The sequence below is a fragment of the Rhinolophus sinicus genome, linkage group LG01 (assembly GCF_036562045.2).
Source record: "Rhinolophus sinicus isolate RSC01 linkage group LG01, ASM3656204v1, whole genome shotgun sequence".
Lineage (NCBI taxonomy): Eukaryota > Metazoa > Chordata > Mammalia > Chiroptera > Rhinolophidae > Rhinolophus > Rhinolophus sinicus.
In genome coordinates this window covers 15,042,587-15,066,750 of record NC_133751.1, presented here as the reverse complement: position 1 = coordinate 15,066,750, position 24,164 = coordinate 15,042,587, and the positions used below count along the sequence as shown (strand labels likewise).

General features: G+C 35.7%; 1 protein-coding gene and 1 long non-coding RNA gene across 3 annotated transcripts in view; one reads left to right on the top strand and one right to left on the bottom strand.

Moving 5' to 3' along the window:
• The window catches only part of LOC141570173 (uncharacterized), a 402,630-nt gene extending 391,582 nt beyond the window's left edge, over positions 1 to 11,048 (top strand). The window contains exon 4 of the long non-coding RNA XR_012494127.1: positions 9,407 to 11,048. This is a non-coding gene — a long non-coding RNA (uncharacterized LOC141570173). The remainder of the gene's footprint in view (positions 1 to 9,406) is intronic.
• Positions 1,535 to 24,164, bottom strand: part of ADAMTS5 (ADAM metallopeptidase with thrombospondin type 1 motif 5) — a 47,651-nt gene continuing 25,021 nt past the window's right edge. For both annotated transcript variants that reach the window (XM_074326371.1, XM_019729873.2), the window contains 5 exons: positions 15,100 to 15,383; positions 13,490 to 13,673; positions 12,944 to 13,119; positions 10,959 to 11,134; positions 1,535 to 8,235 (listed from right to left, as the gene is read on the bottom strand). In XM_074326371.1, the coding sequence (XP_074182472.1) occupies positions 7,677 to 8,235; positions 10,959 to 11,134; positions 12,944 to 13,119; positions 13,490 to 13,673; positions 15,100 to 15,383 (1,379 nt within the window). In that variant the 3' untranslated portion in view covers positions 1,535 to 7,676. The remainder of the gene's footprint in view (positions 8,236 to 10,958; positions 11,135 to 12,943; positions 13,120 to 13,489; positions 13,674 to 15,099; positions 15,384 to 24,164) is intronic.

Below are 24,164 nucleotides of genomic sequence, written 5' to 3'. Positions count from 1 at the left end.
CTGGGAACTACCCCAGAGGGTTAATCATTCTGGGATTCACCTCTCTACCTATGAGAAGGCCATAGAGGAAAGCTGAGAAAAACAAAGCTACACCCCTTCACTTGCGTCTATATTAAGATCTATAATCATTTATCTGTGGGAAAACATGAGTTTAGTTGAACAGATAAAACAATAATATGTTAAGAAACACTCCACAGAATCTAGGAATTAAAGACAGTTCGGACTTTTCAAACATCTATACCTCCATTTCTAACCATCTTTGTTCATTCTATGGCTAAACTAAAAGCTCCCATCCACCCCAGGATAATTTTTATGTCTTTGACCTTGTCTGAACCAGCTCATTATTAGCTGTGAAGGAGTTTGTAAGGTTAAATACCATAGGTTTTTTTTTCTTCTTTTTTTTATCCTCTCAAGAAATTTACTAGTTTTCTAAATCAAATTCTTTCTCCTTAAACAACAGTCCTTTGTATACTCTCAGTGCTTGCCTGATTCTCCAGAGTTTTCTTGCCATTTTTATTGGAATTTAAGGACGTCTCTTGCTTTTACACAGGGGGCCCACACATTAAGGCACCTAAACACTTCCCTTCATTTCTCCAATCTCAGGGGCCTCCATCCACTCTACAGTGCTTCCCTCAGACTCATGGTCCATAATAATTTAAGGCTCAGTGTTTAAAGAAGCCAATAATTGATAATAAATATCTAAAGTGCTTATAACAGTGCCTGGCACTTGGCCACCTCTAGGTGACCGTTAACAGTTATTACGATGTGACAGTCACCTGTAATACTGGAATCTCAAGACCAAGGTCGAAAGGATCATGGAGAGAAACATGTGGGAGAAAATTTGTGAGGTGTTTACCACAGGTACTGACCCAAAGAGATGTTTGACAAATCTTAGCCATGTATGATGGTTGTTTATATACAATGTTTTTAAAAGTATATATGTTGCAAATTATTTATTTGAAAAGTAAACATCCTACTAAGAAGAACATTTAAAGTACACAACTATGAAATATTACTTGATACGAAAGACAAATTAAATGTTTGCAATGTATGCTAACCAGTAATGATTTCAGGTTTAGAAGGAATTGATATCTTATGAACCTTAATACCATAAATTTGTTAGCAAATAAATAGGCTTTTGCTAGTGAATGTCAATTCTTTTTGAATTTCCATGCATTATCATCTTAACTCTTTAATGTTGTATCTAAAAATACGTGTATCTTTAGAAAAGTAAACATGAAACAGGTAGATTATGTTGCTTGCTGTTTCTAATTTAATACCAGAATTTTGACACTAGACAGACTTAGGGGTAGCAATCTGCTGAGAAGACGTGAAGCAGTGGTTCCATAGTACTCTAAGACAGAGAAAGCATTAATTGTTTATGCCAAAGTGGATGAGGGATGGTAGAAATTACATGGAGCTTCGAGTTTCCTTAAAACCTGGCTTGGTCCTACTGCTGTTATGAGAATATTTAAATTAAATGGACAATAGTTTCCAACTCTAAAACACATTATATGCAGTACATACTTTAACCTAGTTTACAATTACATTTATTATGCCCACTGAAACCACAAAGCCGATGTTTAATTTTACAGTTTAAAGTCACACATAGGGAAATGCTTTACAAAATAGGATATTGTTCCTCAATGAAAAATATTACAATAAAGATCCCAAATGACTCAGTTCAAGTGGTTTACCTGAATAACAGAACTGTTGTGGAATGCAGGCTAGAAGACACAGTAACGCTTTCAATTGTTGATTCAGGTTTGAAATTTGCCAAAGCTGAAGAGACATTTTAAACGAGACCCATCTTAGTCTTCCAAGATTTTTGGTTTTTCAACTGCATTATCTTTACTGAAAAAATGTCATTGCTTCTGGAAAATTGAGGGTAGAAAGAAGCTTACAAGTACATTTTACTGCTTGCATACAACATGTAAATCTTTAATATTTTACTCAAACTTGAAAGCCAATTTGCTTAGTTTGCTGCAATCTATTTACAAAGCATGTACATGATTTTCTCTGACAAATATGTCGTACTAAAATGTAAGCAGTATTTGTCACCTCCTACATTTATGTCATGCCTAAGTGTGTAATGCATAACCAACATCCGGAAACAGTCATAGATTTCTTAATCAAAAGTCTAACCTCACAAAGTCACACGCAGTGTAATCTTCTATTCTCAATATGCTCTCAGTATGGGGTGAAGTGCTTCTAATATGTTGTGAATTGTTAAAGCAAAGGCAGATATAGAAGCCAAATGTTTACTATGGACATAAAATACAGCAAAGCGTAAACAAAGTCAGGCCAAATACACACAAAATTTTGTTTGTATGTAACAACCAAACAAGTTTGTTTGAAAGGAATGTTTGAAAGGAATGCTGATGTCTTAGTAAGTGATGAAACGTGACTCACATAAAAATATGCTACTCCAGCCTGACACTCTTCAAGTTTTGATGTCACCTTAAATATCCTCGATGTACATACAGCTTATGTCACCGAACACTGCTGATCAACATGACCATTAGATGCTACTTCCCTAACATTGAGTATCAAGTTGTGCCCAGCCTTGACAAAAAACAAAACAAACCAAACAAGAAAAAAACAACTTGAGTTTTTTCTTGCAAATTGAAAAATCATCTAGAATAAAATAGTAACTCAGAAATACCACTTTTGACAGTTAATCACTGAAGATGATAGCACCTCAATAAAAATTAGTTGTTCATTGGATGTACCAAAGGAAAATGAAAAAAAAAAAAAAAAAAAAAAAAGAATGCTCTGTTTTATTTACAAATCACAGTTTTCCTCACAGTGTTAGACTTGAGGTCACTCTGATGTGGCAGTGCCTTATAGGATAATGAGCCATTATTGGTTTTTCCATTTGATCTATGGCCATCCACATGGACCAGCTGGTGATGCTATGGGGGTGAGGACCACAGAGAGCAGACTTATTGCTAAAGTGCTAATATATTAGGAGTGTGCAATTAACTGGGTTAACGAATACATACATTTCAGTCCTATTCTCTCTTAAAACCAACATCTTCTAACAACATATTGTTTTATTTTTTCCACAAACTCTACATTGAGAGTTATAGTATCATGGCACCAGAAAGCCATTTGTCAGATTGAGTGCTTTTCTGATCTGAATACCATGTCCATTTCCACTTTTTGTTTCACTAATGCACCAATATTGTTTCAATATGTTCCCATACATTAATTGACTAGAACACAATTATGCATTATTGATTGATGTGTTTCATAAACCTGTAACTTGAGAAGTCTTTTCTGTAGTTCATGCTAGCAGGGTAGGCTATTAGGAAGATTGCTTTTTTCCAGTGGACTAGTGAGTTAAGTTGATGAACTTATTTGACAACCTAAAACTACAGATTATTGGCAAATGAGAAAAATAATAGAGAAAACATACAAGTTCCTTTTCTGTGTATAAATAATAGATCTCCTTGACCCGCTCATTGGATCTATTATAGTGTTCGATGACCATTTCTGTACTCATGGTTATTCATTTATTTTGTAGCTTTGAAATGTTAAAAAATATAAGACATTTTCATGGTCTCAAGTATAATTATAAATAGATTGATAATAATTACCAATTCTGCCAATGAGATTTCACACTCAGCCATAAACTATTGGCATGATTTGGTCATCATTAAATTCAATCTTATTTTATAAACAGTGAACACTAAGTCACAGCACAAGTCCTGTGCTTCTTTGAATCTGGCTGCTGTTCTCACCTAAACCATGATAGTGACCTTGTTAATAACGGAGGGATCAATGGGAGAAACATCAGAGCCAGAGATTGATCTGGTCAATTGTGTGTCCTGGGGTGACCAGACTGAAATCTTTCAGAGGCAAGCTAATATGATCAGAGGTGTCCCTGCTAACCCCAAATCCTATTATGATTCCATGAGATTCATTAGTAGTAGTAAAAGGTCACACTTTATCAATGGAGGTTGCACATTTATAGAAAGTTATGACTAACATTTGAGTCATTTAAATCAAATATGTTTACTCTCCTCTGTAGAATCCTCTAGACACTAAAGGCTACATGATGTAAATTTTTAAAGAGTGTTTCTAAAGCAGCAAAAGACAAAATTTGGTTTTATTATCATTGATAACACTTGGAAGTTATGTGTACACACCTTTGATATAATCCATCAACAACTCTTTGTCCAAGTTTATCAGTGAAATGAATGGATCTGATTCTCAACTGTGTTTTAGCTTCAATGGGAAGCTTCCAGGTTATCCATGTACCCAAGTTTAACATGTGGACCTTAGTTGCTTGAATAAGTGTTTTTCTTATTTGTGACTTGGAAAACGTAGTATTAATGGAACCTAAAAGACCTGTTAATATAACTGCAAATAATGGGCACTACTGATCATGAAAGACTAAATTTAAAACTTCCATAGAAAGGAAAACTATAGTATCAGAATAAGGATACATGAGGAATATATACATAAACACCTGTTTCACACACAAAGCTTTTTGTAAAAAAATACAAAAGCAACCAGTGCTGCATATTATGTAAACTCACAAAGTGTAATTTATACACAAACATGAAGCATAAATTAAAAAGTAGGACAACAGCAAAACATTTTAAATATAGAATTTGCACATATTTTTGTTAAATAAAGAATAAATAATTTTATCACACAAATTCACATACCTGTTGCAAAAACAATAAATTACTTTTTTTCAGTGCTGCAACTTTTTTGTTTGTTTGTGATTAATCCCTTAATTTTCAGTTTGAAGGGATAAAACTGTTTCCACAGGAAGGCAGAGTAAATTGAATTTGTTGAATAAATTAAAGCTATGCCCTTAAATCTCTAAACAACAAGGCAGGGCTTAATTTGACCTTGTCTGTTCTAGAAGAAATAAATGTTATTTTCGTTTGGACTCTCTGTGTACTTAATGAAACTTAATCTAGAGTGTTCAGTTTTGTGAGTGAGATTAGATTCTTACTAACCTGAGCATTTTCAGACAATCTCTTTTTTGAGAAAGTGGTACGTAGCATCATGAATCCTAGACACTTTATTCAAGATGCCACTATGGAAAGGTGAAAGGAATAGTTCAAAGTCAAACTGGACTGAATTAGATTGTATTATAGAGGATTTTCCCTTTGCTTATCATTCTTTATATCTACCAAACACTCCATTTCTCTAATTTTAGTTTCCAGTCTAAATCATTTTTCTCAAGAGTTTAGACATACATTCCTTACTCAATCTATTGATATACAGGGGGAAAAAAACAAAAAACACTAAAGAAAACTCCTTAAAAGCATGGAATAGTGGTTTATTTGTTCTAAGCTCTCTAGGATTGTTTCAATGAAAAGTGTAAAACTTCATTATTTGGGGGAACAATGAATCATTAATAAATCATATTTAAAAAAATCTATGAATACAGTATAGAGAAGCAGAGTAGGAGACAATCCTGTTTACTCTTCAATTATCTTTTTAATGTTGCCGTCAATATACCCACAAAAGATAAAAATAAAGTTTGTCATAATTGAATTACTTGATTAAAATTATTTTGAAACTTGGAAAAAGTAATGTTGGACTTTCTATTAATTCTCTCTGCATAGTCAAATTCTGAGTGTGATTTAAATTTTGTTTTTCTGACTCATTTGAATGACTTTATTCCCTGCCTCTGATATCTAGTTGACCTCCATCACATGCAGGGTACCAGTCTTGTATAGGCTTCATCTGTCTAACTGACAATTTATTAAGAAAAAATGACCACGTTTAAAGCAAAGTCAGTCTATGAAAATCTGAAGGATGATTATCAGTTTTGTAAAATCATTATTTTTTTTTATCAAATAATTTCTTAAGAAAGTACTTAAAGCAGTGAGACACCCATTCTCTTGGCCCACTGGAATGAATGTGCTATAGCAAGATCAATTACATAATTATTTTATATTAAAAATATCTTATAATAAAAAATAAACTCTCATGAGCTTAAGGGGACTCAAACAATGGTCCCCTAACATCCTCATATGCAATTCTTCACAATAGGCACATTTGGTTTGATTATTATACAATTTTATAAAGATAAGTGGCTTTCTGATACTTCACAAAGAAAAAGAAATCCCAATGCAATGAAACACCTTGGATTTTCTGGGGTGGAGGGATACAGTTTACTGTCTAAAAAGCAATTTTTATGCATATGATTATAAAAATTTTCCATGTCTAACTATTCAAATTTATAACCTACCTAGACAGGCTATGGAAATAAAAGCAACAAACCTCAAAAATCATCACATTTCATCACTCAAACACTTACTGGTACAACCAAATGCTTTCCAATTGGGAAAAATCTTAAGTGCAGTATTCATTTACTTGGATTTTAAAAAATACAAGGAATTATTGCCTATATGATGTGGAAACAGTCTTATTGATATTAACCACGTTTTTTTTTTTTTTTTTTTGCACAAGCCACATTAATGATAATCACTTCTAGATGTGGCTAACTACCAAGTGATCTTTAATATTCTTATTAAACTAAGTCGATGAGAAGTACAAAACATTATAGGTTTTACAGAACCCTTCAACAAAACAAACAAGCAAAAACAAACATTTTAAAGGCTTGCTGGTAAGAGGTATACCAGTATTGAAAGTGTTGAATGTGATTAGAAAACTCTTTGCTGTGTGTATTGCATGTATATTACACATTGTGAGATATCAGATGAGAGCCATAGAAAGGGAAAGCAATTGTGAAAATATAAATTGAAAATATGGTGAAGTATGTTTTTTTTTTCTTTTAAATTTTAACATGAGGAAACTAATTCTTAGACTCTTGAATACCGATCACACACACACATACACACACACGCACACAAACATGCAAACACTACTTCTACAACCTAATTATGCATTAATTTGGCTGGCTGCCTGAAAAAATACAGGCTGTCAAAGGTTTAAGAAGATGGACCTGTGTATGTATTTAAATGACTAAATACGCTGATATCCTTTTTCTTTTCAGAATTTTTCAGAAGATGCTGGCTGTCAAAATGGTTTTTGACTAAAATTTTATCTCCGTTGTCTGAAAGTATATTAAATCTTCTTAAAACAGCAGCAAGTTCTTAATTTCCAGTAAAATATCCACAGCTTTTTCTGGAAACTGGAAGAAGCTGAAATAGCTGCAGACCTACTTTGGTCAAATACATTTTTTTATAGAAATATATATGTATATACACACATATACATATATATACATAAATTTTTTTTTAATAGAACCAAGTGATATAAAGTGACATACCAAGTGAGAATATATCTACAAACAGTAAAAATAAGCTACTGTGTATTATGGGTAAAAATGATTATAATGCCTTTGAAGACATTCTATAAGAGGTAGGTGACAAGGGGGGGACTGTTCTGCCATCTTCAAATGTCGCCTGATTCTACATTCATCAGGGTTTTTTCATTCTGGTAGGCCTAGGGGGTGTTGACTAACTGCCAAGTTTTTCTATATTCCAAGGTCACCACTGTCACATGAAATAGTGCACATCTTCCTTTGGTCACGGAGAGCAGATTCTGCCCATAATCGGACTCCTGTCGACAATGACACCGAAGCGTGACTTTCTATGCTTTAGGTAGACCTCTTGTTCACCACAACCAATCAGTGATGAATCATCCAGTTGATCTTTGCATAAGACCATAACCACAGGCTAACATTTCTTTAGCAAGCATTGCTTAAATGCAGAAGGCCTCTGAGAGAGAAGACATCCCTTTGCTAACTTCCGGTTTCCATCCTGGCACTGCACCGTCCGGGTGTGCCAGCCCGTGTCACAGGTCCTAGAACAGGCGAGCCATGGGCCCGTCACCCACTGCGGCTGTGGCGTGTATGATCCCACTTTATTGCTAGTGACAGAGTTTCCTTTCTGAGTGGACTTCTTGGGAACAAAAAAACTGTAACGGACATCTAATGCTTTTGTTGGGTCTGTTGCAAGAATCTGCACTATTAGAATTTCCTTCGTGGCTGAATAGCCCATCCCATGCAGGAAGTCATCCCTATGGCTCCAACCGCTGTAGTTCATGACTGTTCCATTGATGTCGATGATTGTTTCTGAAGTGGAGATCATGTACTTTCCATTGATAAGGTACTCACCGTTTTTCTTCTTCAGAGCTAAGTAGGCAGTGAATCTAGTCTGGTCTTTGGCTTTAAACTGTCGGACTTTTATGTGGGTTGCCCCTTCGGGGATCCTCACAACATCAGTGTAACCCTTACTGGAAGCAGGAATTCCCACAGGGGACAGAGGGGAAGAAAGAGAGAGAGAGAGAGAAAGAGAAAGAGAGAAGAAAAAATAAGTAAACACTTAATAAATAGGTAAACAAATATAAATTCTTTAAAAATCTTACCTTACTTTAATAAAAAGCTTTAATGTATTTAGGAAATTAGCTCACAATTGGCTTCAAAAATTAATTTTCTTAAAGCAAAATAGGATTCTGGGTACATTATCATTGTATGCATTTTTATTATGATGTTCAAAATTAGGATGATAGTAGCACCCCGCCTTTATTTAAAATTTTATACTAACTTATTTCAAGATTTACGAAAACATTATGCATCAAATCTTATCATCTTTACAAAGCTACTTTACGTTCTGGCACAAAATGGGATATATGTCAACACAAACTAACATAAATCTGCCCTCAATTTCATAAAATATCTTTACGTTAATGTTTCTCAGACTTGTTCTAGTATTAGAATCACTTGGAAAACTTTAAAAAATTTTAATCCCCAGACCCCAGACCAATTAAATCCCCATCTTTCAGGATGGGGAATAGGCCGCATAGCACTTCTGGAGCTCTTCGTGTTGTTTCCAACACATAGACTAGTTGGCGGACCACAGATTTAACTATTTGTGGAACTTGAGACAGAGTAGGGCCTCTGCTTCCATTTATACTAGAATGCTGGATTAACTCAGCAGGACGAAAAATGGAGCATAAAGTTCTGATGTGGGTAACCACAGCTTACTATTATCATCAAAGGAAAAAAAAAAGAACCTTCAATGTCTTAGCAAATTTCCTGAATGCTTCATATCCACAAAGCATTATGACAGATTGACTGAGGCTTTATGGTGGGTGTAAAAATAAGATAGGTCTCTCATGATCCATCATTGACTCAGGAAAATGGCAAAGGCATAAATATCTGTAGTACCCATAAGGCTCCGGAAAATGCAAGGACAGAAATGCTAATTAAGCAGCAGGGGACCATGCCAGTGAGAAGGAGTCATCTTTTGCCAAGATCTTTGCCTCTATAAGTAATCTCATAGTAAGGTCTCCATAGTTTTTCCCATCCTCATTATTTAAAAGAAATAAATAACTTGCTCGTGCAGTTTGACTGATGTGTGCGATCTGTAATTATTTATTTTCAAATTCTTACTCAAATTTACAGGTTTGGGGCAACTGATTCATATACTGAAAATACAAGTGTGTTTTTCCCACTCAATCACTTCCTCTGAATTGGAGAGGAGGCTCCTCCCCAGGGAATCCCGTCTATTGGGCATTTGATCTACAGTGACTGCCAGACAAGTGTCAGAGCTTCCCACTGTGTTGAAGAGAGAAGATGCAATGCCGGTGATGTTGCTTATCTGTGCAACTTGATCCGTTATTTTTACTTTCTACAATGCACTTTGGATTAGACTTCATTACAGGACTTTTCTTTTTTTTTTTTTTTTTTTAATATCCAATATCAAACCTACACTGGCTTCAAACAAAGCCAGGAGGGGTGTTGGAGATGATACTTTATCTTACATAGAAAGTATATAAAGTGGGGGTATATTAAAATATTTGAACAAGTTTACTCCAGAGCTAATATAATGGCAGTGCCAGGCTTAAAACACAGGCCTCCTGACACGTCTACACTGTCCACTACCCTGGCAGTCCCCAGCCATGTAAAATTGGGTAAGTTCTGAACATTCAGAGTCCCCATTCCCTCATATATAAAACGAAAGGTTAGAGTTGATCATTTCTAAGGTGTCTTTGAAATATATAAAAATGCAGAATATAATTGGACTTGTAGGGCTTTTGACCTAGATGGTCCAACACAATTAGATGAATAACTATTACATCACTAGCAAATAGAAGTAGCAATGCCTATTTTAATCCACAATGAATTCTTCAGCCATACAATTTTTATCATATCAAAGATAATTTTTACATTAACATGGCACGTAATTAGTTTAATAAATCCTCATTGTTAACTTGGTTCTCGATTACTCTCCAGTTAAAAACAACACAGCACATACATCAAGACTACAGGTGTGCTTGGCCGATACCACTCAGCTTAAGAGTGGTCTGGTGAAGAAGGAAAACAACACTGCATCCAGCAGACTATGTAGCTGACTTGGCCACCCTTGCTGATAGCATAATATCTTATGCCAGAAATTGGGACTTCATAAACTTACATATTTAAAGCAAGAATATAATAAAGGACTATGAGAAGAAGCAGAAAACAGACTTTATTCTTTATAGAATAGATTTAAACCAGGATAATAAAAATGGAATTGTTGTCTATACTATAGCAATTAACTTCCATTTTGCAATGAGAAACATTTTTTTTAAGAATAGAGCCCAGTGAGAATTTGCTATTAAATATATATATATATATGGATGGAAATCAGCCATCCTTTCATAAATTATGTTGCAGGAATGATAGATCTGCAAGTCAGTTGAATTTCACTGACTTCTTTTCAGTTTTCATACTACAAGACCTTGACCTCATGGCCACTGCACTTTACATGCTTCCAGAGGCTCCATGAGTTTCCACTCGATGACCAGAGCTTTCTTTATCTCCCCTCCTTCTCATATTCATAATGTGCTACTGGAACCCTGCTAGCCCTCCTCCCACTGATGGCTTGTGATGTAATATGAGTCCTCCTTTATCAATTTTGCAGGGTCTAAAGCTTTGTTCAGTTTGTATACGGCCAACTGTTCTATCACATTACCTTTTTTTATTGAAGGTTCCAACAATCTTTGTACAACTGGAGTTGTCTCCTCCACATACTCCACACTTGTCATACTGCAGCTTTGAGCCAATGATGCTATCACAGCCAGTTCGCACACACCTTCCCCGGACGCAGACGGAATTACTATATGGCCTACATTCAGTTCCATCAGTCACCTGAACATGAGAAACACATTAGCAGTGGGAAATACTTGTGCCCAGGTACTTGGCTTCTTAGGTAAAAGAACAAGTTATGATTTGTGAGGTTTGAGTGTGATTGCAATAGATAATACATTGAAAAATAAACAAAGAACCAAAAACAGTTTCCAGAAGTATCTAATTGAAAAATCCTCGACATCTTGGCAGAAATAAGATCTGGGACAAATCTGGGTTATGCACTTTCTCTCTTGAGCTTAATTCTGTATGTGTTAGGACACCCAGGGTATTCATTTCCGTATGTATAACATGTTCCCGTTGTATAGTCTCGCCTTTTTACACAGATAGAAGGGATCTTTTCACTTAGTGTGTGAGACTGTGTGTCACTGTGTGGAGAGCAGAATAAGAGCGCGCTCAAGAGCACAGAGATCTTTCTTTGTTGCATAATTGTTATTATAGCAATAAATTTGAAAATCTAAACCTGACATCCAAAACCTTGCAATGGTTGGAAAGCATTCCCTATTGTGTTGAACCGTCAGATGCTGAAATTGAGACAAACAGATTAGTGTAGGAAAAGGGGTCTGGGGAAGGTAGCGAGAAATGCTTACTGGAAGAGACTGAATATGTTTGAATAAAAGAATTAGTGTATATTTATAAAGCTCGCTATAAAATAGTATGTATATGGAGTATTTGTGGTTTGTGCATGTAAGTATACATAGAAAACATGTCATATATATAAATAAACAGACATATTTTGTATTTGCATGTATACAAAACTCTTCATTTATGTGTGTGACTGTGTGTATGTGTGTGTGAGTAAAAGTAGCGTGCACTTCAACAGGTTAACAGCTCTGCAAATAGTTATATTCCCAGGTGATGTTTTAGTTTTTATTTCTCTGTAATATTTAAAATGAAAATGTGTTATTTTGCATTAAAAAATAAAACATTGAAAAAATTACATTAGTTAGACATTAACTTATTTTTTATTAATGGCATAAATATCTGAAGGCCAGTTACAGAGGTGGTTTTAAATGTAGCCCTTGTTTGCAAATTACATAAACAGTATTTTAAATTGCTGCCTAACATTGATTGTGAGAAATAAAACTGCAATTATACAAAAAAATATTCTGTGAAAAATAAGGGATAATTTCACATGTGCATAATGTGTACAGCTAAAGGGACACCGATTCACATTAAGGTCGCATCACATTAAGGGCGTATCACATGCTAAACTATCTTCCAAAATGATGTTTAAAGGCTATACAGTTTTCAAATGCATATGTGCCATGATTTATTAAACCAATCATTTATTGTTACACACCTAGATTGTTTCTGATTGTTGCCTTATCAGCACTACTGCTAAATGAATATTTGCATCCCCCTGCCTCCCCCCCACAAAAAAAAAAAATGTCTTGGTCAGACATGACCATCTTGAAATATCTCTTCATGAGTCACCTAAGGAGTTCTTTAGGAAATGAGAGAAAAACAGAAAGCTTCCTTGCTTTATAGTCCCCTTTACAAATGTGCCCAAGAAGTACTAGCTGTTTTCATGGCTATTTTGAAGTTAAGGTCACATCTCACCTTCCTTGACAGAGAGTTGAACTTTTCAAAACTAGCTTTTGAAACATTTACTTGCTCTGTTTACAAAATCATTTTTATGCATTGTATAAAGTTTGAAAATATAGAAATGATAGAGATAAAAATAAAATCCTTCCAAATCTAGCCACCGCCAAATAATGACTGTTTGCATTTGGTATCTGCAGGCTTCATTTTACCAAATACTTGCCACAGAGGATGCCGACTGTTTCCGGACAGAGAGTGTGCACTTACCTTTGGAGAAAACACCACATAGTAGCCGGTGCCCTTAGCTCTGCAGGTCAGTTTGCACACATCCCCTGGCAGGACGCCGGCATATTTGGGAACCCATTCCACAAATGTTTTGACTCCTTTTGCATCAGACTGATATCCATTTTTGGCCTCACATTGCTCATGACGAAAAGATTTACCTAAAAAACAAACATATCACATTATTACTCTACTGTTCTGAAACTTACATATATTCTGGTGCCTTTAAATAATTCATTTGAAGGAGAAGATGCTACCTTTTCTTTCCAGAGCCTCTTTACACACTACTGTTGAAGGTTTTTCACTATATACAGAATTGAAAACAGCAATGATTTTCTTCCTAGTCCCTGAATACTCACTTGTGTATAGTAATCATTTAAAATCACTCATGCATTTGTTTTGATTTGCACATTGGTGGAATTGTGCAGCACAAGATTAATATGCTATTTCTCCAACCTTCCCTATTTGTTACTGCCAGAATACAAATTACACGGGACACACAGTGGTTGCTGACACCTGGGAGCAGCGTACCGTTAGCTGGGCAGGGCATAACACTGCAGGAACGGTAGATGGCCCTCTTTCCTGTGCAGTAGCGGCCATTGTTTCTGGGTGCTGGGTTATTGCAGTGGCGATAGGCAAACTGTACTCCTCCCCCACATGAGCGAGAACACTGGCCCCAGGACCCCCAGGACCCCCAGTTGCCATGGCTTGATGTCTGAAATAGACAAATAGAAGATATTTTAACTCAGAGGAAGGAAAACATTCAAAATATACATTTGGAAATCACTTGTATTCAGTGATTGGAAACATCATCACAGATAGAGTTAAATTTTCAAAGAATTTAACGTGGTCATAGGGATTGAATGTTCTGGAATGATAATCTGTTTCCAGTTCTAAGCAATTCATCTTTGCTGCTTCCCCCACCTCTCAACTCCTGCACTAGAGGCTCTAAACGCTTCACCCTATATACTCAGTACACTGCAAGGATTACCTCCTCATTTCTCTGGAGCATTTTAACTTAAACTCTGCCTTCTGATATTGTACTATTCTGTTAACCACTCAACCATGGTTAGCATTTTGTCCACCCTGATCCTGCATCTTTAATAAAATGTGTGATGCTAAAGGTTTTGCATGACACCAGGCATTAGTGGGTTATGCTTGTATCTTTTCTCCCTCTTTAGCACTAAAGCTCTGCAGTGCCTTTGTTAACATCACACATCCTGTGTATGACAGGCCCTCAGCCAATTTGACCTGGGTTTGGCTTAATTCCTAATGAAATCAGGATCCTCCTCCTCACCCCAGAGGAGATGTGGCAGGTACTGAACTGCACACACATGACAGGAATTGAAGAACCCTGCTATGACACCCCAGGTGTGTTACTCTGGAGATCCTGCAGTAGGAAGCTGAGAGTCTCCAAAAGGAAGACACTTATAAACTCCTTTGCTGGGGGGAATGTGTGAAAGACGTCCTCTGACTGCCTGTGTCTGGGTAACTGAGAAGGCTGGGTTGTGCGATGGCCTTAGAAGACCCAGGGGGCATGCATGTGTCCATGCTCTTCTAGTGACTTTTAAAATCTTGTGAGAGTGAACAGAGGCCTCGCTTGGGCCTTAAACATTAAGGTGGCAGCTGCTGACCTGCAAGTGGGCTCTAGGGGGAAGGTGAAGGTTTTTCCTTGGAGCAAGTGCAGGTTACTTTAGCTCCTAAAGTTAATTAACTTGCTGTGAGGGAGAAAACAGGACCATTGTGGAGCGCACCAAGTATGTAGGGAGACCACATGACAATTCTACCACTCTTGTCTTACTGCATTTAAATATATGTATTCTGGTAACTGTAGTAAGAGAAGTGTGATGGTCAGGTTCCAAAGGGTGGGACCTCCTTGGAGCATCAAGTAGACAGAACCTGGGCGATATACTTTTTTGTTACAGGACATAACTGGGAGGAGGAACTCTGACCTGTATTTTCTCCAGTTCTTGATGACTGGGAATGGCTCTTGGGGTTAGAGGAGGAAGCAGTAAAATGACCTCTCAAGAAAAAACATTTTAACTAGGAAATAAAGCCTTCCACTGACAGTCCCCACACGTAACAGGAATGTACTTCAAGTCTTGGGTCTCCAGGCATTGCGTGACAAGAAAATCACTTACTGAATAATATTTTTTCTTGGTTTTGTCCACACACTTGCCCTGCAGGCAAATCCTTCCTTTCCCACAGGGTGTCCCCTCCACGGCTGGCAGCTTCTTGGTCAGACACACCATCTGGCCCTGGCGTACGACCGCACACCACAGGCGAGCACAAACGTCCATGCCAGGGCATACTGAGTACTCAGGCCCAAAGGTCAGGTTGCACTGCTGGGTGGCATCGTAGGTCTGTCCTGGGAGTTCTTCAGGGCCCAGGATCTGCTTACGAGGTAGGTCTAGCAAACAGTTACCTACAAAAAATAAACAAGATTGACCCGTTCTGGGTTTAGGTTGCAAAGCACTAAAACCATGGATCTAAAAATGAAATGCTCCAGCTGGTGTTGAAGCGTGTTGCACCCCCAGATCTGCAGTGTGATGCCCTAAAGAAGGGACTCCATGGGGGACGAGGCTGGGTGCCGCCTTGTGCTCACCAACACTCTACAGGATTTCCAGTGGGTAATGTGCTCTGGAGTATCCATAATGATGGCAGTGGTATAAACAAATAAAAGTATTTTGTAATAATCAGTTGTGAAAATAACCATTGTGCTGAAGGATTAAAAGAACTTGGGATAGATCTAGAGGAAATAGATAATGCACATAAAACAACAACAATCGGTAAGCATTTACAACATTGAGAAACAGAATTGGAACTCTATTGATACCCCATTCTCTACTTCCAACTTACCTCTTCCTCATGTGCCCATTGAGGTCCCCTTTCCATTAATTCCACAAATAATAAACAATGATAGTTGCTATTACGCACAACATATTTGGTTAGTACCTATAACATTCTAGCAAACGTTGGGGAAAAAAAAAAATGAGTCTGATCAACTCCTCAAGATCTCCCAATAAAGTGAAGGAATAGACTAACTGAATTGCTTTTCTCACTCAGTCTGATAAGAATTTCAATAATGACTTTTCAAGAGTCACAGAATAAAGGAGCTGTAGGAGAAGAAAATTAATCATTGATCATTTGGATCGAGGCCCATCTTTTCCTGTTCTCCTTTTTCTACCCTTTGGGTCAGTTACTTAATGCAATTAGTATTCATTGGGTGTCTGGAGTGTGTCTGCCACCAACAAGTTGGTGCTCTCATTGCAGAGTAATATGGGGAGTGTATAGTGAGGTGGGGATCCATAGAGGCGGCACACGCACTGAGGATGCAAATTCAGAACTGGAAACGTGGGTCACCTCCCCGCAAAAAGCTTTCCTGAGAATCCCTGCTCAGTGAGTTAATACCATTAATTTTCACCCATAATATGGGAACATGCATATTGTCCATCTGTTTCTGTATTTTTTACTTGATTTTAGGATTTACCTGCTGATTATTAATAGTACTAAAAATAACAAACATTTGTTAGACACTTACACTATTCTCAGTTCTTTAAACATACTAGCTTATCTAATCCTCACAAGGATTCTACAAAGCAGATTCTATTGTTTGCTTTATTTTAGGTAAACAGGTAAGAAAACTGAGGAACATAAAGGTAAGTCACGGGTTTCATGCTCAGAGCTTACCATCCTCATAATATATCATCTTGTCTCTGTTTACCATGCAGATGGATTTCTTGTTTTATTGCTGAAGGGCAAGTGTGTGTAGGAATTTTTTAAATGGTGGATATCATGTCTAATGGTAGAAACACCCAGTCTAAACTTTAATTCTGGCGAAACTCTAAATGGTTGAGTGTTCTTGGCTAAGTTAGTTAACCTCTCCCTAAATTACTTTCAAGCTCTGAAATGTTACTCTTCTCATTGTGACATTGTAAGGGTAAAATTAGCTAACAAAGATCTAAGAGGCGACCAGAAAAATCCAAAACGATGATAGTTGATATTATGCCCAACATATGTAACAACTGTTTAGATGTATTTGAGTTATTCTTTTATTCAACAAAAGAAAATCATATTTAAATCCTACTTTCCACTGAGAAATTAAATATTCAGCATATTTTAAAATACTGCAAATGTTTTTACAACTAGAACGTTCAACTTTCTTCAAAGTGAATATCTTAGAATTTGTCAATCTGTGATGGAGGCATTATATGAAAATGAATAAAGAGCAAAGTTCCTATTTAAGTTCTGAGCCAGAACGTTTGAAGAGGTAAAGCTTCTTAAGGAAAGCCAGGAAAAGCATTAAAAGTAAGTATCCAGCCAAAGAGAACTTTGGGAGAAAAACATCAAGTTAAAAGAAAAACATCAACATCAAGTCAATAGGAAAGAATGATAGTAAAACCTCACACCAAGCTTTGTTTAGAAAACAGAGTAAGATTAGGCACTTCAGAACTCCATGGAAAGAGTTGTCTTATTTGCTATATAAAAAAGAGCATTGTGTAAACCAGGGAACACTCAACAGACTGCTCATGTTAGAAGACTGTCAACAATTCTCTGAGACAGCAAGAATGCGTTCCAATTCTTCAAAAGTGCTGTTTTAAGACACTTTTTTTTATTTTATTTTACTGAAAAGCACAGACCATAAGACTGAGAAACAAAATATTAGCTGGAAAGTCTTTTCATGTTTGGGTGCATGTGGAATTGGTTTACCTGGTTTATCTCCAGCCAAAATAAGTCACCACCTCTCTATGGATGCAAAGCCACTGACATCCTACTTCACTAGTAGATGATAAGCAAAAAGAAATGTGTAATACAAATAATTTGAAATCAGTTTTGAAAAGGAGACTTCAATAGGTGGAATACCTTTACAAAGCTTAATGCCAAAGCACAAGGTTTTCTTTTCTTTTTTTTAAAATAATGCATTTGTTTTGATATTAAAAATACAGTATCTCAGCTATCTGGTTTTCCCTTAGAGGTCATCTGGAGATGACCTGTTCTTAAAATAAAATGATTTATTTCAGAATTGCCATTAATGTATTACTCCAATGCTCTCAAGGATTTGTTGCTGCATGCGTTTCTTTTTACCGTGAAATACATAAGTCTATCGATTTCATCTCTATTTGAATTATGTCCTTTCGCTATTAAATAGATACAGGCATCTCTACCAAATGGCAGTCTTGTACCACAGAACAATTTAAAAAAATCAATAAAGAGCCTTATTCTGAATCTTTCAGGATAAAATATTTAAAATCTAAGTAATAGTGGATTGGATATAGATTTTCCATTAAAAAAATATGTATTTGGGGGAAGGGGTAAAAGAGGAAATTGATGAATCTTTTAGTGTCATTGATATTGACCTCTAAAAGCATCTGGTCTACTGCTGACTTTTCTTAATCTGTTTTACTTTTATTCTCCACCACTTCTTCATATCAACTTCACATGTTTTTTTAATTCACCCTAGTCTGAAATCCTATCTGGGCCTTGCTGCCAACATTTTGTCTGTTTGTTCTGTTCCATCAACTGCCAAGTTGCATTTTCCTTTCTCTCTTTCTTCTCTCTCCCTCCTTTCCTTCCTTCCTTTTGTTTTAACATTTTGTGCATGTAAATGGATGGTTTCTAAAAGAAAGACAATACAAATGTGTATATATTGCATGTTTGTTTTTACTGTCCATATTAAGCTAAATGGTACAAGCAAGGTGAAAAATTAAAAAGGAAGATGCAGTGATTTGCGATGGACAAATAAAGGAAAAGATGGAACCTTTTCACTAACACAAGGTACACTAAAGGGTGATGGAAAGTATGCCATGCCTCCAGGAAATGGGACTGATAAAACTATGGTTATTTATATCTGACTACCAGCACTGTTTGCCTTTCCTATTAATGATTAATGAAATTATCATGATTGAGGTTGGTTGTTCTTTATTCTTTTAATTTTTTCTCACTATTTCTAGCACTGTAGTTATTTATTTCCTTTTCAGTATACAGGTAGGAAATTAAGTGTTGGCCCAAATATCCATGGTCTAGGAGAAATCAGTTAATGTTTCTCATGAAACTCATTCAAAGGAGCCTAACCACACTGCAAACTCTCCCCTTTTACATCCTATCATCATCTCCCTGGCTCTGCAACTCTTATTTTAGTCTTTATCTGAATGCCTAACATTAAAAGAGAAACTGATGATGCTAGATATGGAAAACAAACTGATGGTTGCCAGATGGGAGGTGGGGTTGGCAGTTTGGATGAAAAAGGTGAAGGGATTAAGATGTGAAAATTGGCAGTTACAAAACAGTCATGGGGATGTAGGGTATAGCATAATGAATATAATCAATAATATTGTAATAACTGTGGATGTTTCCAGGTGGCTACTAGACTTATGGGGCAGGGGGTCACTTCATAAATTATAGAAATGACTAGTCACTATGCTATATACCTGAAACTAATATAAAATAATACTGAATGTCAACTATAATTAAATAATTAAAATAAAATTAAAAAGAGAGAGGAACTGATGCATTATGGGCTCGTGACAAATAAACGAATGAGGGCATTGACGAAGGCACAATCATTCCTGACCAAAAACAATTCAAGGGGTCTGTTTGTGAAACTGTTAGAAGCATTAGGTCCACTGTTTAGCGGATGTAGTGCCAGGGGGATTAACAGGTTACCATGGACTTAAAAATATGTCTTATTTGCAGACTCTATTGAAGAACATATTTATGGTGAAAATCAAGATACTACAATAGTGAGCTTTGAATTTGATGAGGACTGTCTTCAAACCTGAATGTTAACTCTTAGTGGGGTGTTCACACTGTAAGGTATATTAGTAGCAAATCATTATATTATACATCTGAAACTAATGTAAGTATACCAAGTATACTTAAATAAAAAAAAGAACCTTAAAAATTAAAGAAAGAAAGAAATGAGTAAATAAGAGGATATAACTGTAGATGCACTACATACTAAAAACAAAATCTAGATTTTATGAAAAACCTTATGCCAATATATTTTGATCAAGATAAAAAAAAACAAAAAACAACAACCTGAATGTTCAGATCACATGACCAGCTTTATAGTCTATACTTACAAGGGATTCAGAGAACTGACTTTCTAACACAATTTCATCTCCAAAGTTCTGTGTTCCATAAGCGGCTGTAAACTCAGATCTTGAAATATACTACATGTTAATTTTTCAAAGCTGTCCATAGACTTTCCTCAGCAGGCTGTGTCACAGGTATTCTTGAATTGTATCTCCTTAGGTGGTGGCCTTTCTCATCCCCTGGCACTGACAACTTAGGGATACAGCAGACACAGCTATCGTTTTTGGCTTCACAGTTATTAAGCATTTGAGACAAGAAATTCAATAGCCTGCTTTCACTGCACAATTTTTCTGCCAGTGCTTACCTTTATTTTTGAGGATCATACTCCTAGCCAGCTTGCCTAGAGCTAACTTGAATAAACACTGCAGAATGTCTTCAAGTATCTTGGCCAGGCTGGCAGGGGCTGAGGGTCCCCATGAGACATGGCTTCTCCTTTTCTGAATCACAAATCTGCAGGCACAGTTATTTTAGAGAGTGCACACTGACTTTTCAGCCATAACCTAATTGCTCCATATTTCTTGTTGGAACTAAATCAGGAAACACTCAGTATTAATGGATTTAAATTTGGCACTGGTTGAGTGCTGCAAATGTCGGGCTACTTATGGCTAATAATTTTAAAAACAAATCAAATGATTTGAATTTAATTGTACTCTAAGACCTCATTTCTCCAACATTGCTGGAGGTGGGAGAGAGATGGATGAGCTATTATCCATAAATAGATTTTTCCAGATAATGAATTCTTTAGGTACCATCTAAAAATTGTATAAATTTTGTGAGAGTATCTACTTAAAAATAGCAATTACTTTGTTGGCTTTATATTAGTATCACAATTTAATCTTCCTAAATGAAGGAAAATCACTTTTTTGTGAGCGTTGATTTTTGTATCATGCTGAAATATAGAGGTACCTTCACGGATCATGCTGGTGTGATAGGTTTTTTTTACCTTTTGGAAAATGGTGCTGGACCTCTGAGCTTTTAATGTTTTAGGGTTACATCTTACAGTTTTTCTGGTTTCTCCCTTATTGTCAATTGATATCATTTTTTTTTGCTCCCAGTTCACCTGTCTAATGAAGAGTACTCCCCTCCATAACTATATTATTGTTTGAAATTGTTAATGGCCTAGAAAATTAGAAGAGAACGATAATAGAACTGTTTCTACTAAATATGAATAAGTGGGCTATGAATGGAAGCCTGTGTCCCTCCCTATGAGTAATGTGAAAGGTTTTTATGACATGGTTTCATGATATCAGTTTAGTTTTCTAACAAATGTGTATTTTTTGTTTGTTTTTCCATTGTCTTGGACTTTGACTTTCTTCTTGAGCTTTTCTTAAGCTCCGAAGCGGAAATGTCAGAACCTCAACCATCTCAAAACACTTAAACTGACTTAAGTCAGTTTTTCTGATGGCAATTTAAAAGTTATTAAATTATTTGAATTCACATTTAAGTGACAGAGAGCACTGCTGTTTCCACTGTTCTAATCCTGTACCCGTGCATGCTATTTTGAAATGAACATACTAAGTTTTGCCATTGTATCATAGGATCTTCTTTCTTTGGTTCTCCTTATTCTGAAGTTATTTTATTCATTATAGGATAAAATCAAACTTTTGTTTTTTTTGGATAAAACACAAGACTGCCTATCTAACATATTCAAAAGTATAAAAGTTTAGGTTTGATGAAATGAATTTATTAATGGATAAACTATGAAAATGAGCTGTCCAAAGAATTTTGATAATTGAATTTATTTAATATGTAGAAATGGGAAATTCAGGTAAGATTTTATCAGTGTATGTGAATAAGATCTATTTCTATTAGAAATTTGTTCTTGGGATTGTTGCCATTGGGGAGGGGGTTTGGGGAGAAGAGTGAAAAAGGGGAAGGGATTCAGATGTGCAAATTGGCAGCTATAAAAACAGTCACGGGAATATAAAGTGCAGCATAGAGACTATAGTCAACAATATTGTAATAACCATATATGGTGTCAGATGGTAAGTAGACTTATCCAAGGATCATGTCGTAAGTTATATACATGTCTAATCACTTTGTTGTATAGCAGAAACTGATAAAACATTGTATGTCAACTGCAATTGAAAAAAAAATTTTAAAGCATGATCTTGGTTGTTATCTACCATGAAGAACAGACAGAGAAATTTATAAAATATGTAAATAGCTTGCAAAAAATTTTAAAAACTGAGCATGGACTCTTTTAAATACAGAAATAATGTTAAGAAATGAAAACAATACTGGAAGTATATTTACTGCACAGAAAGTAAGATCATGAATTCCATAAACATGAAATAAATGAATCATTCTAAAATTATGGCAATAAGAAATAAAATTCTGCACAGCATTGTAATTAACTGACCTAATACTAGCACAGGAAAAAAAAAAAAGGTCCCATTTTAGCCATAAGCATTTGCTGCCTTAGCAACTAAATCCATTCATTTAGTGATTCAAAGTTTAGCTCAACCTTTTGGAATGTGTAATGTGTGATGCTGAAATAAAATATTAATGTGATTTCATTTTCAGAAAGCCTGAACAACAACAACAAAAAAGCAAAACAAAAACCAGCAGAAGTAATATTGTGGAGTGGAGATTAAGATTCCACCCAAGAGGAATTTTATTTAGATATTGACTTGACCAGGGTAGATAGGCAAATGATTTAGTAAACATTCATTTGGGGATTTGGTCAGCATTGAATCAGCATTGTAAACTAAGCTAAATAGAAAATTACTATTTTATTGTTAGTCTAAAGGAAAAGCTTAATACATTGATTTTTAGTATTATTTCTAAATCTTTGAGATATCGGGATGTCCTTTTAATCAATGAAGAACATACCTTTTGTATTAAGGGAAATTTTAAACCAAACTAGGTATGGACTATTTTTAGGAATAGGACATTTTAAAAGTCCCAATTAAATAACGCATTACCACTAACAGACCAAAAAAATGTGTTAATGAACAGATTCTGCCTACAAGATCCCAAAAAACTATGTAGCAGAATTTCTTTTTGTGTGAAATGAATTGAACTTTTCAATTGTTGTAATATTATGTAGCCAAAGTTCAAGATGGGCAGTTCACTAAGAAATTACAAAAATATCAAGCCATAAACTTTGTGGAAGAAAAAAAAAGGTTATCACACATTCTCTTGATCCATCTTTGAACCGTATATCATGAGATCAATTTATGGACAATTATGATCAAGAATTTCTGTCATATTCAATTCAACCAAATTGTAAGAGAAAGAAAAACAAGAAATGAGAATATGTCCATTTTTGTAATATGAGAAACTTGAACTAAGTGGTTTCTGAAGTTCTCTTCCAAGTCTAATGAGTCTATTTTCCTGTGTTTCTAGTATTTTAAAGTATAAGAAATGCGAGGAAATTTGCAACTGCTTGTTTCAAAGATTACTACTTAAGGGTGAGAATTTATTATTTCTAAAAACTGTGACTCCCTTCGTAATTTTATATAATCACAGCACCCATCCTAGATTTATAGGGTTTAATAAAATATGCTGTGCTCTTGAACTGTATTTAAATGAGAAAGCCAAAGATTTTCTTTTGAAGTTCTTAAAGTGTTTGCTCATCATTCTGATTGATTGTCTATTTCAGTTCTGCAGTTTTTACTCCTCTTTCAGGAGAATCTGCTGTCAGGATGACTTCTTCACGTGAATGCAAATCTCAAGAGCTTCCTTTCCTGGCTTTATGTTGCCATAAAGAGAATCTGACAGAATTGTCACCTACATCTTAACCACACCCCTATAATAGGCATGTAACAAATAATTCTGAGAGTCATATTAATAGCAGGGAAACAAGATGTCTGCCAGCATTCTCACAGGAAGCTAGTGGTGAAAGAGAGAATAAAAGCCAGGCTTTCAGGGCACTAGCTAGGCATTCTGTGTGGTCTCCCACACTGTTTCTCTTTTGAACTTCTCAATTCAAAAGCAAAAATACCATAGCTATAATGCCACCAAGGATGTTGGCATTACACAATAACAGAAAGTCTACTTGCTCCTTTTCTTTCTTCCTTTTCTTTCTTCCTTTTCTTTCTTCTTTCTTTCTTTCTTTCTTTCTTTCTTTCTTTCTTTCTTTCTTTCTTTCTTTCTTTCTTTCTTT